A 14,923-nucleotide genomic window follows, 5' to 3' on the forward strand; every position below is an offset into this window, starting at 1 on the left:
AAGCAGAGCAGTTCAGCTCAGAAATGACACCCAAACGAACTAATCTGCCATCAAAGATGAAGAGTTTGTAGGAGTAAAACGAGTCAAATCAACTCGTTATTATCTCAATGGAATAGATTGCACCACTTCTAGACAAGGGATTATCAACTATCTCACGGACAGAGAAGTCAGTGTAAAAGGACTCAAACTGTTCGAGAACAAACACTCACGAGACATGCTCTCAGTAAAGCTGACATTCCTACCGCCTGCTGTCACAAACTAGAAGATGATGAACTCTTCTGGCCCGATGGTGTATTTTGCCGTCTTTTCCTACTGTGTGTGTATATGCCTACTGCTAAATATGACACTGACCTTTACAAAACGTGTCTCGTGTCTAAACACACAACCTTTTTGCACAGGGCCTCAATTCGCATTTCAACCGGGTCAGACCTTACTTGACGACATATTCATAACAGACTATTCTCCAAATCAAATTAAAAGGATAGACATTATGGAACCCGACCACTGGAATTACGCCTCAGATCATGTTCCCAGCAAGATGACAATCCTCCTTCCACCTGAGGCTCTGACTTTCCACTAACCCAACGTCAGTAGAAAACACTCTACATTTTGAACAATACAGACACCATATTTGCAAGGAACCTACATCTATATCATGCAAGTCTACAGATATTAACGACATGTATCATCATATAATATCAAGCATCAAGAAAGCCAGTGATGCATCCAATAACCATCTCTACCGCCAATACTAAAGGCAACTGAAGACATACACGAAAAGGCATTTCAAGACCTCGAGGAACTAGTTGAAGTAGACTTTCACCTCTTCTGGAAAACGATAAATCAGAAACGTCAAACTCCTCACATCAACTGCCCCAGTCTCCAGATTAACGATAAACATGTCCATGACCCACACCTCATTTGCTCATCTTTTGCCGACTTCTATTGTGACTTACAGTGATAAGTACTCGCCTGGGTTTGATGCTTGTTTCAAGAAGTAAGTTGACACCGATGTTCAACGTCTACTGGATAGTTCTCACACGGACTCACCAGAAGAAGCAGTGGAAGTTACTACAAACGAAGTTCTCAACTCCTCATCGAGAACGAGCACTTGGTGGTGACATACTTGCATACTATTTAGCCAAGCTGTTCACAGAGATGATGAAAACTGGAAAAATTCCTGAAGCATGCAAGAAAGGAATAATACTTCCTATATACAAGGGTAACAGAAAACCGAAGCACCTCCCAGAAAATTACATACCTATATCACTGCTCCCCGTCATCTACAAGCTTTTTGAGAATGTAGTTCACCACAGAATAATACAACACCACTATGAAAACGATCCCATACTGCCCAACCCTCAACACCAAGGATACCAGAAAGGACTTGGTACAATCACAGCCGCGTTCAACGTAGAGGCCAACAAAGAGGCCATTTTACACAACCAAAGCCTTGGGGGCAGGTTATTTGCCGCTTTCATTGACATAAAGAAAGCATTTGACACTGCACGGCACAATGGATTACTGTGGATGTTCCACCGACTTCACCTTCCTGGATATATACTTAGAATCCTATCGGACTCTTATGTAAATCCCCAGAGCTGCATTATCAGTAACTGCTGTACCTCAAGATGGTTCCCTCTACAACGCGGAGTCAGACAAGGAGGAGTCCTGCCGACATTTATGTATCTCCTCTACATCAACGAACTCTTAGAACTCCTCCAGCACAGTGGTATCAAAGTGGCATCACTGCCTTGTGGAAATCCGACTCTCACCGACGATATATGCCTTATAGCCCTCAGTCCAAGAAATCGCCAACTCATGATGAACATTGCTTACAACTACAGCAACAGATGGAGGTTCGAAATCCATCCGACAAATGTGAAAGCATCTGTTTCTCCCCCTACGTAAAAGTATCACCCCATAACCCGTTCGCATGTATCAACAACTACTCAATCAAGCTTGTCAATGTCGTCAAGCAGCTAGGATTCCATCTAAATTCGAAACAGTCCCCAACTGACGTTATTGATAACGCATGCAGAAAAGGAAAAGCATCCTTTCATGGCATCATTGGATTTGGGATAAAACCCAAATCCCTCAATCCACTTACTGCCGCTAGCCTTGTTAAAAACACAGTCCTGCCTTCGATGTTATATAGGTGTGAAGTATGGAACAATATCAACACGACATACCTAAACAAACTTGAGACAACTTGGAGGCATTTTGCCAAAAACATTCAAGGTTTCCAACAGCAAACAAGAACGGACATGTCTTTCAGCATGCTAGGCTAGCACTGCATCGAGGTTGAAATAGACAAAAGAAAGCTGCTGTTCCTCCGCTAAACTCCAGCACCGTATCCAGGCACCTCTTCAACATCAGCCTATTCACTTCAGACACCCTTTCAAGTCAAAAGCACAGCTTCATCACGGACATCATGGAAAAGCTTCATAAATTCAACATGCAGGATCTGTTCCTGCAATATGTACAATCTGGAGCTATGCCAACAAGATCATTGTGGAAAATAACTGTAAATGCCAATGTCAGTCTTTCCTACTCTACGGCCTGGCGCGATAGAGTGCAGACTGATAGAGACTTCCGAAGATTACAGATACTGCACCCATCCACCAAACCAGCTGTCACCTGGATGACGTCAAGGGACAGACGTTACGTCAAACAACTTCCTCCCCTGCCTCTGGGTAGCCCCATCCCAAGATCTCCGGTATCTTTGCCAACACTGTGACACGCCTTTTACGGATATCATCCAACACATTGCGACATGTTGCACCCATCCACACATCCTGAGATTTAGGGATATTTTGTGGGCAATCATGTGTGACGGCTACCCCATCAACCTGCACATCATGCTGAACGACTGTGATGACGAGCAACTCCTGTTCTACATGATGGGCATGCCACCGTCCACCGACCTGGACGTATCCTGCAGTAATGAGTTCCTGAAGCTCACATCCAGCTTCCCAGGTGCCCTCGCCTCTGTGTTCAACTCACTGTGTTAAACCACACCACACTTTATGTGACGTGTAAGACTGTTTCCCCAATAGACACATGAAGTGATATATAAATATATACATAAACATGTACATAGTTTCATGTTCTCATTTTCTTGTAATCTCCACACTTCGAGGGAATGAAGATGATGATGATGATGATGATGATGATGATGAAGAGGATGATGATGATGATACCTCCACACCTCTTAGACTCCCCGTAAATTGACATCATAGCTTTGTTTGCAAGTCATAAATATCCACATGAGGAAACAACATTTATTCGTTTTCCTTGAAAATACCATTTCCAAATGATGGCAGTGGACCACCATTGCGAAAATACCATTTCCAAATGATGGCAGTGGACCACCATTGCGAAAATACCATTTCCAAATGATGGCAGTGGACCACCATTGCGAAAATACCATTTCCAAATGATGGCAGTGGACCACCATTGCGAAAATACCATTTCCAAATGATGGCAGTGGACCACCATTGCGAAAATACCATTATTTTAGTTTTATCCAAATGTATCCTCATTCCAGTTTGATCACAAATTTTATCCAAAGCATAGATCTAACGCTGCAATGTTAGGCAATTGGCTACTGAAGACATATGTCAGCAAACATGAGAAGACAGATTATTAAATGGTTGGGAATATAAACCCTTCTCCCATAGCATTCTTGCATTATTTTGTGTAGTTTATTTTAAAGATTATGAGCATATGTAGACACAAAATATAGCCTTGTCGGGTGCCGTTATTACGACTGAAATACGTGGAAAGACCATCTGACATCCTCACACATGCACAAAGTTTTGAATACATTAACAACGTTATGTGGAGAAACTTGCCACCAATACCAACTTCGGCAAGACTGTTCAGAAGTACACCATGTCTTATTAAATGAAACGCTCTGGAACAATCACCAAAAAGACAATAGAACCCCCTGCCGTTCCTTGATGAATATTTCTGACATGTAGAATATAAAGCAAAATGTTACCAGTGGTTGAATAATTCTCCCTAAATACTGCCTGCACATCACTTATACAGTTTTGGTCATCATGCCAATGTTCAGTTCTAGAATTCATAACGGAACAGAACGTTGTACATAATACATCTATTTAGGATATGCTTTGGTAATGACTTGGGTTATCTTTGTTACCAGATTTATGCAATGGACAAATAGTGTTTTTCCCCCACTCTGCTGGAAAATGTGCAGTATCAAAGATCTTATTAAACAGCTTTATCAGTATTGGTAAGGTGGAGCCCTTGTAAGAATAATGTGGTTAAACCATCTGGTGATTTATTTTTACCAAGCCTATCAATATGGAAAGATAGTTTAACCTCTGTTAAAGGTGCATTTAAAACGAACCATACATCGACAGAGTTGTTGCTTAGATTAGAAATGTCAGTATTGTGAAGCAAAGGAACTTGGCCTGTCCACTTTCAAAAGACACCACAAATAATTTACCCACTCTTCATTTATCATTTTACTGAATACAGCTGAAGACCTTTGTCCAATTTCTAGTGTTTTTGACTTAGCATCAAATCTTGATTCCATGGGTTTGTTTCTACAGTTTGCTTGATGCATATGTTTTCAGTTCTATAGATTACGTAAGCGTGGTCAGCGGCTGACTGGTATAGGTCAGTTATGTAATGTAATTCTTACATGTACATTCATGCGCTCTCTCCATCTTGGCATTCAATAACCAGGTGAAGGAATGCACGTTTACTCCAAACCGTTGGGTTTCCCTGAAGTTGGTGTCCATGCATTCTCACTTGCATGCGTATAAATTCTACAACCCTATTCCAAAGTCACTTCTGTTATATAATCGGCACCTGTCGGTTTGTAATGTTTATTCATGTCAGTGTAATGCTTTGTAGGTGTATATGGAACAAGTCTGGATCCTTCTGAAGGACGCAAGAAAATAGCCTGGAACAACTGGGATGGTGTTGTCAATATTAACAGAGGCATGCTGATGAGGGCGTCATGGGCAATCAGGGTGCAGCTACCAAAGTCCAAGGTTCGAGAAGCTGGTTCAAATCGAGATATCTTGATTTACACCGATGGTGACCTTGTGCTTGGTAATTACATGTACGAGGTCATCAAAGTTGACTGAACATGAAGCGAGGAGAAAATAGCGTTTTGGTAAACGTAATTCAAAGTTTCATATATTTCAAAATTTTATAAGAAGAATCAAAGCAACAGATGGCTGAGAACATTATGTATAATGCTGAAATCGTCAATGTCAATGAAAACAACAGTTATCAGTATGTGACTTCCTAGCTTATTTTGTCACCATGCTGAGCAGTAAACGTTGAATATCATTGCTGTCTGTGTGCATTATTTATTTGCTACACCGTGTCAATGTTTTGTGTATACCGTACTGTGTATCTGCTTCTTAGGCTGCTGAAACAGTAGCAATACACATATACATATCCATCCAGTCACACTGTAGAACCGGACCGGGAACTATACCAATAGCACAAAAAACAAGCTAAAGGGTAATTCATGTTAAAGTATTTGTACAAATAACTACTCTCAGGTTCGATGTTCTGCATGATCTGTACACTTAACATAGCTTTATTCAGCAGAAAGGGTACAGGCCCATGTACAATATATAATGCAATTACAAAGGAATGAATGATGTTCACAATAACTAGAACATATTTGATATATATTGACAATAATAATGCACTACGACGCATAAACTCTTCCTTAATATATTTTGCATATAAATATATATAAATAATTATTATTTATTTTGAAGAAGGCGAATGAGGGGACTGGAATCTTTGCAGTCAATATTTAACATATACCGTGTTCTTAAATCATTACATTGTGGGCAGATAAACATGAAGGGAACATCATCTTCTAAAGTGTTCCTACAAAATGGACAAAATCGTAATTCTCTTGGAATGTTGTTCTTCTACGTGTATATTTCATGATATTTACAAAATGCTCATATGAAACGGTGGTAAACGACATCATGGTTACTGCCTTTCAGCGATTTTAAGACAACCCGGATGATCCCTCTCTTGTGTGGAGCCTATTGTAAACATATAATTGATCTTTTATTGTTGTCAGTTATTTAATTGATATGCGTATCGTTGTCTTGTGCGTATCTATATGTGCATCGGTACCTTAAACCCCTCCAGTTACACTTTCTAAGCAGCTGGAAGTACACAAAGTAGTACACAAACATGCGAATACCTTATTCCATAGGGTATTGTGCATCTAGATCTGATGTTAAGAATGTTGGTATAAATGACTGCTCTCATCTGATGTAATGCAGATATGAAATGTTCCGAAACTTAACGGTGCTTGCTGCCTTTTAACGGTTTTATATCATAGAATGTAATCCCGATCATTCCTCCGAGTGATATGATAATAAAATATTGTGTTTGATATAAATATTTAGGTATGTGGATAACTGAATTTTGTAATTACGAAAGCTCTGTACGAGAGGTGTGTAAATCTGCAAACAGAGCACTTGGTTTGATAATGAGCAAGTTTAATGCTCTGTGTGGCGTCAACCACCCTGTTTATACCCAGCTGTTTGGCAGCTGTATGCAGTCTATACTTAATTATAGGCTGTTTGGGGAATGAATATGTACAAGGAAATCATTTACATTCAAAATAAGACCATCAGATTTTTCTAGGGAGTGAGGAAAAATAGTTCTAACACAGCTGTAAGAGGTGACATGGGATGGAGACGTTTACATTCAAAAATCAGGATTGACGTGCTGAGACAATTTCATAAGACTGTAACAGCCCATAGTGAGTCATCTACCCGCTGTTGTTCATAAATGGTCAGTCAGAAGGAAGTCTTCATGGGACTACAGAGTTATGGAACTTATGGAGGGACTTCAGATTCATGGAGAGCATGATGTATTTGATTATTGTGTATCAACAAACAGATCCAAGCTGTGCTTTAAATGTGTTTGGAATATGAGATAATAAGATTTGGAACTCAGATTTATTTAATGACAGGAGTTGCAAGTTAAACGGTAATAAATTAAGATTTCATAGCTTGTTTAAAGAGGAAACATCCACTTCAGCTTATGTCAAACTGCAATGTCAGGACAGCAAAGAAGATTGGTAGCATCACTGAGGTGTGGACACCAGCCTCTCAACATTGAAAGAGGTAGATGCACCAGGCCTATTACTCCCTTAAACGAGAGACTATGTACACTGTGTGACAAAGGTCAAGTTGAAACAGATTCATTTTCCACTGGAATGTTCATATTACAGGGGCTCAAGAAACATACTTTTAGCCTTTAATTTTAATGCAGTAAAGTTACAGACTCTTTTTCAAAGCTGGACCAGGAGAATTTGATCTGGGGGAAGACTGAGGAATACGGACGGTATGGGCTGGGCAGGTGCCAGGAAGGAGCTGACAGGTTGGAATTAGGAGAGGTTATCGACCATGTAATGAATACTAATGGTGAATCACTTTCAGACTTTAGGATTCCAGTTTGTGTATGTTAAATGGTCGTGTTTTTACTCAAGACTACACATAGCGCAAAGGTAAATCTGTAGTGGAATATGTTTTAACCCCATATGAACAGTATCAGTATGTGAAAAAACCTTTCAGTACATAGAATCAGTGAATTAATGAACAAGGCTGGCCTAACCCCACCAACAGCTTTACCAGACCATTCAGTCATAGCTTGGGAAATACTAGTAGTAGATTAGTAGTAGATTTTTTCAATCTATACAAGTAATGATACAGGAAACACTAGAAAACCTGCAAGATATAGAGTGAAGAATAATGTTGAAAATATTCCTTTTGATTTCCTTCACAGCACTGAAAACTTGAGTTTGTTAAAGAATCGGACATAACAAACTAAATACACAAGTTTGAATCAGACTGGTTTGAATGAACTATATGATGAACTAGTGTCAACCATTCCAGAAGTACTGGTCACCAACTTGATCCCTCGTATGTATGTATGTATGTATGTATGTATGTATGTATGTATGTATGTATGTATGTATGTATGTATGTATGTATGTATGTATGTATGTATGTATGTATGTATGTATGTATGTATGTATGTATGTATGTATGTATGTATGTATGTATGTATGTATGTATGTATGTATGTATGTATGTATGTATTTATGTATCTCTCTCTCTGTGTTGGTATAAATGACTGCTCTCATGTCAGCATCTGATGCAGATATGAAATGTTGCTAACCTTAACAGTGCTTACTGCCATTGAACGATCATTTCTCTGAGTTATGAAGCCTGTCGTTAGCATCTGCCTGGGGCTATTGAACCAAGATGACTAAATGTGTTGAAAAAGAGTTAAACGTTGTTCTCAAGAATATTGTCCGCATATATTAGTGTGTACGTCCCTGCGTGTGCGTGTGCGTTTGCGCGTGCGTGTGCGTGTGCGTGTGTTTGCTGTTAGCACCCGTTCGGACTAATATATCTGTAGATTAACCATCTGACCCTCATGAGATACAAACCCACAGTTTAACCTACATACGCCACTCACACAGAGTATAATGACTGCGGACAAGCCAAGTCTTGCTTATTCTCTTACTTAGATCTACAACTAGGATAAGAACACGGTTATCAATCTTTTCACGGCAGCTGGTTTGACGTTGCTAGGGATCGAACTATTGAACTGCCGCTGTTCAAGCATGCGTTTTAGCCACAAACCATAAGGTTCTCTCGTCCACAAGCAATAACTGAGTAAGTGGACCGGGCAAAGAGAAGGCTATCCATGAGCTGGAGATCTTACGCGCGGTTCCCGACATGATGCGTATTTCTCGCACGTGGGAGAGTATGGATGAGTTTGAGATATTATGCGCGCTTCCAACTTGATGACCTGTGTATTTCGTACACGTTGGAGGCTAGCGAAAATATGTTACAACCTCTATCAATGGTTGTAAAGTTTGAAAACATTCGCTTTAAATTGATAATTTCGGAATTGGGACCGCGTTATGATGGAGACAATGACATCATGTGTATCACCACACTGTCTCTTATCCAAAATCTTGGTACTCTGATCATCACACAGAGATCCCAACAGAGCCCCACATACAGCTGGAACCAACAGTTTTACAGTCTGAAGTCCTGTGATGTTGTGTGCCCGGTGATCAAGGTGCGTCAAGTAATTACCGCTATACACACCCCCCTTGTCTTTGTAATTTCTTGCGTGTCGATCCCAATATTTATACATATCCTGTATACTACCGTAAAACCTATTACAAAGCGACCGTATCAGTCTTTCCTCACCACCTCCTATATACTACCGTCACACCTATTCCGTAATTACAAGGAGACCACATCACACTGATATCTCAGTTTTCCTGATCAAATCCTGTATACTACCGTCACGCCTATTACAAGACGCCTGTATCATACTGATATCTCAGTTTTTCCTGATCATCCTCCTGTATGCTACTGTCATACGTATTACAAGGTGCCTGTTTTTTTATTTACTGTAGATGCTGCTAATTAACTGGATTATGCTGATATCTTGGTTATTCCGAATGAGATTTTCGCACTTGTTACTGAAAGCTTTTCCTAATCTCTTAAAGTGCTACTATCGCGCCTATTTCTTGATGCCTGGTTTAGAGTGATAGCTCAGTGAAACTGTTAAACTGTCATTTCAATTATTTAGAGACGTCTGAATTATGTTGCCGTTGCAACCATCATTCATGTTTCATGTCGGGAACTGCTTTCACTTTTCATGTTAATGTTGGTGCTTTTTGTGCTTAGACGTGTTCACCTTTGTTGTATTTTAAAAATAATGTTCATTATATTTACATAATGTGTCGTGTCAACTCCGACGTGGTATGTTGCACAATAATCTTAAAGTCAGTATCACTATTTTAGATAGACAATAAATCCATCTCCGAGTACTTGGAGTAGTTATTTCGGAAACATACGAGTGAGACAGTCACGTCAACACGTCACTGGAACTTCTTGCAGACATTTCTTTTTTCTGATCTGTGATGTCTCTGGTCCACATTCGTTGAGGTCGACTTTATACAAGTCACAAAGTTCACTCCTATATTGACCGTTGAATCTTCACATTTCGAATCGGAACCCAGTTACATTGGGGATTGTGTGAAATGTCATGATATGATATTTCTGTGAGCTTCGGTGAGAGCTTATATATATAGGAATTGCCCTTTGTGATAGCTGTCAGAAGCAGGTTTATGTTGGGAACTGTTGGACCTACCTTTGCAAACACTTCACCAATTAAACGACACTACTGTGCATTTGATGGAAAGTGTAGCGTCGTATCATGGAATTGGTGTTCAGTTACACTCTTACTCGTAGTGAATCATGCATGAAACATTTCTCGACTGAAACATGCATGAAATCACTCCTAGACTGAATATTTATACCCCTAGAGAACAGGCTTACGTTTGTATTACAAATTTTAATAAATAAATATAGTTGGGGATGAGTATGTTAGGTTTCATGTCAATGTGAGGATTGATATCAGGGCGTGTCAGTCTGAGGGAAGGGTGAAACAAGTTGTCTTCTAAACAATACACGTACATAGTACCTAAGAACAAACGGAAACGGCTCTTGGCACTGGTTACCATGCGAGTACGGATGCCCATGACTTTATCAGTAGACCCACATTTGTAGATGTACAAGTTTTCATACATACTAGTTAGAATGTTTGACACAAGTGGTTCGAGAGATGACTAAATAGCTTTCAAAAGGCGTGATATTCGAGACAAGCTGAGGGAAGACACTATAAATTCATATTGCTGAGAAGATTAATAACTCTAAATTCATGTGGTCATCTGAAGTTTGTCAAAATGGGATCATCAGCCTGTGTGGGAAACTCCAAACACCCCAGGCTAGTTAACTGTTAGTTTTGGTGAACAAACTCTGAATATACTATATATGCTTACATGGGACACCAATGAATCAGTTCTAGGTTGAGGGTGCCCCGTACAGTTCAACACTTTCATTTTTCTTCATTCTACCACAACAGACCATGAGGCGGCGAAGGATTGCGACGTCACTGGCGTTTACCGTGATTTGAATAAAAATCCTTTAAAACAGGCTGTCTGAAATTGACATTGTTCATACTCTGTCAACACAACAGATTTATTCAAAAAGAGGCCTCGGACCAATGATACACACTTTCGTAGTGATATCATAATAATGAGAATGTAGCTGCTGAACAGACACAAGTGTGAAAATGTGTAATAAATATTATATGGACAATAAAATACATTTTATACATTTCTGGTTTTAAATGATGAATCTTACTGTATACCAGTGATAACTGAACAGCTAAGTGCTTTGTGTTAGTGGTGTTGGGTCACAGTTTCCATGTTTATGGATTAGGCCATCGTGCTTGTTGTCTCTCAAGTTCCATACTTCACATAAGTACAAACGCATGCTATGCAAGGTAGAAACTCTACTGTGTACCAGTAATAGCTGCAAGGCTAAGCACTTGTGTGGTAATAGTGTTGGCTCTCAATTTCCATACTTTATATAGATACATCAACTTTTAACGTTAGTGCAAAGCAGACGTATTTCTTCATTATCAGAAATTACCCTAGCATTTAACCAGAATAGGATCAGAACTGTCTCCAAGCGTACAATTCAAAGGAAATTATTCGAAAATAATTGTCAAAGATTGTCGTTCGAAAGAACGTCAGAATTAGAGAAATGAATGTGAAAAAACGTCTCACTTGGGCCAGAGGAAAACTTCGATGGTGTGTTAATGAAGAGTGGTGTCATATTCAGAGATGAATGTAAAATAGTCATTGGAGAAAATAACCGTGGTATGTGTGGAGAAGACCAGGAGAAGAGTGCACCCCGCAGTGTTTGAGCCGCGGGTGTCGTGCACTTCTTTCTTTGATGGTCTGGGCCTGTGTTACTTGGCACGGTGTTGAGACACTAACTGGGAGGTAACAGAAATGCTCAGAAATAGATTGATATTCGTGACTCACAGTTATGGCCCGTTATTGTCCCCAATGAAAATTATATATTTCAAGATGACAATGCTTCTGTGCACAGAGCCCGTATCGTAGCAGAATATAAACAAGGAAATGACACCAGTGGCATGTTGTGGCCAGCACAGTCTCCACATGCCACTATCACAGAAAATTGTTGGCTACTACTGAAAAATCGATTGCGACAACGTATTGTTTACATCAATACCCGTGAGGATTTGGACCAAGAAATCCGACGTGTGGGACAATATATCGGTGAACTATATCAGAAACCTATATTTGTCTATTCCGCGGCGTCTGAGGAAAATCATTGCTTGCGAAGGGATACATCACTAAATACTGAGGTCAGTACTTCAGTAATATACTTTTTATGCGAGTTTGAATTTGACACTACTGTGCGTTTCTCCAGTGACATCAGCCATGTTTGTTCCTAAATATATGAGACACCGCTGTACCAGCTGTAGAGGCAAACGTCAACATTACCCCAATACCATGTTATCTGATGTAAATATACTAACTCTAAGAGTCCACTTACATAATTTCAACTCTGCTCTTTCTACTTCTTTACTATAGTAAATACCACGTAATGCAAAGCCATGACACACAACTGCCACGCCAATCAACACATATAAAGTCAGCCTGATTCCCTGATCATGTTGAAACGTGTTTGTCCAACTTAATCCAGTTGTTTTGAAAATGAAAATGGAATGGGTTGGGGGGGGGGGGGAGCATATAGCAGTCCCCACACCCACACCCACACGCACACCTCCCACATACACACTACTGTTCAGAGAAACGCTTACTCTTAAAATATAGAGTTGTGATGGAAACATGCCTTTTACAAAGAGATATATATTAGATGATATACTGACGATAATTTAAAAAAAATATTCCATCATTTTTTTTTAGAGTTTACCGTCAGGTCGGTTGACCAGAATAGAGAAATGGCCACAGCAAGTGTTGAATCAGTTCTCTTGTTTTGAATTCCATTTATGTGCATTAACGATGTTTACCACACCTGCCAGATAGACTGTCTGTCTGTCACCCAGTCGAGGGATGCACTGCCTCGCCATATAACGTCAATAAAGATAAAAGCCACAGCTAAATTTCGTGCGTTTTAGATTCCAGCCAGCACGGCATGAATGTGCTGACCACTTAAGGTTTATGTTTTAAAGGCGTCAGTCTTCATGTGCGAGAATACATTGTCAGTTATTAATCGATAATGGGAGACTGTATTTCCGCTGTAATATGTTTGTGGACGTATTCACTCCCATTTAAGTAGTTGATGGTTAACGTACGAATCTGCGCAGTGGTACTGTGTGTGAATTATCGAGCAACACCTATTTCTGTCTTCGTTAGTTGCAGTACTAGGTGGGCAGGTGTGACGATGAGCTGCGTTAGGCTGATGTTCGTCTGTGCTTTTGCCTCCCTAATGTCTCCAAGGGTCTTCGGGAATGCTGACTGGAAAGAGAGTCTGAAGATATTGAAGTCTCGTCTAGATTTAGGACCACCCATCGTCTCCAGAACACATGTTCCTCATGTGACGATCACACTTGGGCCGGTTCAGGTGCATGATCTAGATGATGCCAACCAAATTCTGAAATTGGGGTTCTTTGTAACTCTTGTCTGGACGGACTCATCTTTGAAGTGGAATCCTTCTAATTACTCAGGTATAGATCGAGTGGAACTTGCAGTTCAGGAGTTATGGACACCAAATGTGATTCTGGCGAATAAGGCCTCGGGTGATGGCCCCTTGCAGTCATCAATGCCTGTCACATTAAGATATGATGGTCGTCTTTTCTGGCAGAATGCAATGACAACATCTGTCCTGTGCAAAACAGATCTGAGAAAATACCCATTTGACAGTCAGATATGTCCAGTGTTGTTTTCTTCAGGGGTGGGATACAAGGTCACCCTAGAACCAGAAATCACTATTGGCGGTGACGACCTGAACCTGCAAACCAATGGAGAATGGGAGACTGTAAACATTACATCAGCTAAAAGAACGTATACTGAAACAGAAAGCTACGAACTAGCCACATTCTACATACATCTGTCCAGGAAGTACTTGTTCCACGTCTTGAACCTGGTTTTCCCAATGTGTCTACAGTCTGCTCTCAACAGCTTCGTCTTTTTATTGCCTGCTAGCTCGGGGGAGAAGATGGGCTTTGTCATGACCGTGTTTGTTTCGAATGCTCTCTTTCTCAGTCTAATTCACAACTTTACACCCTCAACATCTGATTCTGTTTCCAACCTCTCCATGCACCTCGTCATGGTGCAGATCCAAAGCTTTCTCGCCATCGCTGCCACTATCTTGGTCCAGAATGTCCACCATCGCCACAAAAATGCCCAGGACAACGGAGACCCCCAAGGACGCAGACAGGTGAAGGTCACACCTCTGGACGACACTGACCGTGGCCCTTCCGAACAGGGAGACGCCGAGACTGTTAAAACCAGGAAGGTGCCGCTGGACAGGATGCTAGATTGTATTTTCTTTGTATGCTTTACGTGTTTTGGCATTGGCAGTCTCCTGGCTCTTTTATATGTATGAGTATTTTTCTCTGAACTTGAAGAGTAGTAGCAAATATAGAACACAACATTGTGATACGATGGGTGAAGAATTTTCGACAGAAATGTGTGTTGAAGTCTGTATTGAGAGCTGTTCTTTGGTATTGGGATAAGTGTGGAAAATACTTTGGCTTGGAAATGTTGTAAGTGATGTCATTTATATCTTTGTGGGAGTATAATACAGCTAGTATAAATAGTTACATGTGCAGCCGTTTCACCTATTACAACACTCTTCAATTATATTCGGGTAGAATAGGCCTTCAGCAGCCCATGCTTGTCATAAAAGGCGTTATGCTTGTCATAAGAGGCGACTAACGGGATCGGGTGGTCAGGCTGTCTCACTTGGTTGACACATGTCATCGGTTCCCCATTGCGCAGATCGATGTTCATGTTGTT

The 14,923-nt window shown here is 40.4% G+C and overlaps 1 protein-coding gene across 1 annotated transcript; it reads left to right on the plus strand.

Annotated features, from left to right (window-relative positions):
- Positions 1-13,391: 13,391 nt before the first annotated feature.
- On the plus strand, positions 13,392-14,510 carry LOC137287799 (neuronal acetylcholine receptor subunit alpha-3-like). Its single transcript, XM_067820188.1, has one exon. The coding sequence runs from the start codon at positions 13,392-13,394 to the stop codon at positions 14,508-14,510; it is 1,119 nt and encodes a 372-aa protein (XP_067676289.1).
- The last annotated feature ends 413 nt before the right edge of the window (positions 14,511-14,923 follow it).

The sequence above is a fragment of the Haliotis asinina genome, chromosome 6 (genome assembly GCF_037392515.1).
Source record: "Haliotis asinina isolate JCU_RB_2024 chromosome 6, JCU_Hal_asi_v2, whole genome shotgun sequence".
NCBI classification, from domain to species: domain Eukaryota; kingdom Metazoa; phylum Mollusca; class Gastropoda; order Lepetellida; family Haliotidae; genus Haliotis; species Haliotis asinina.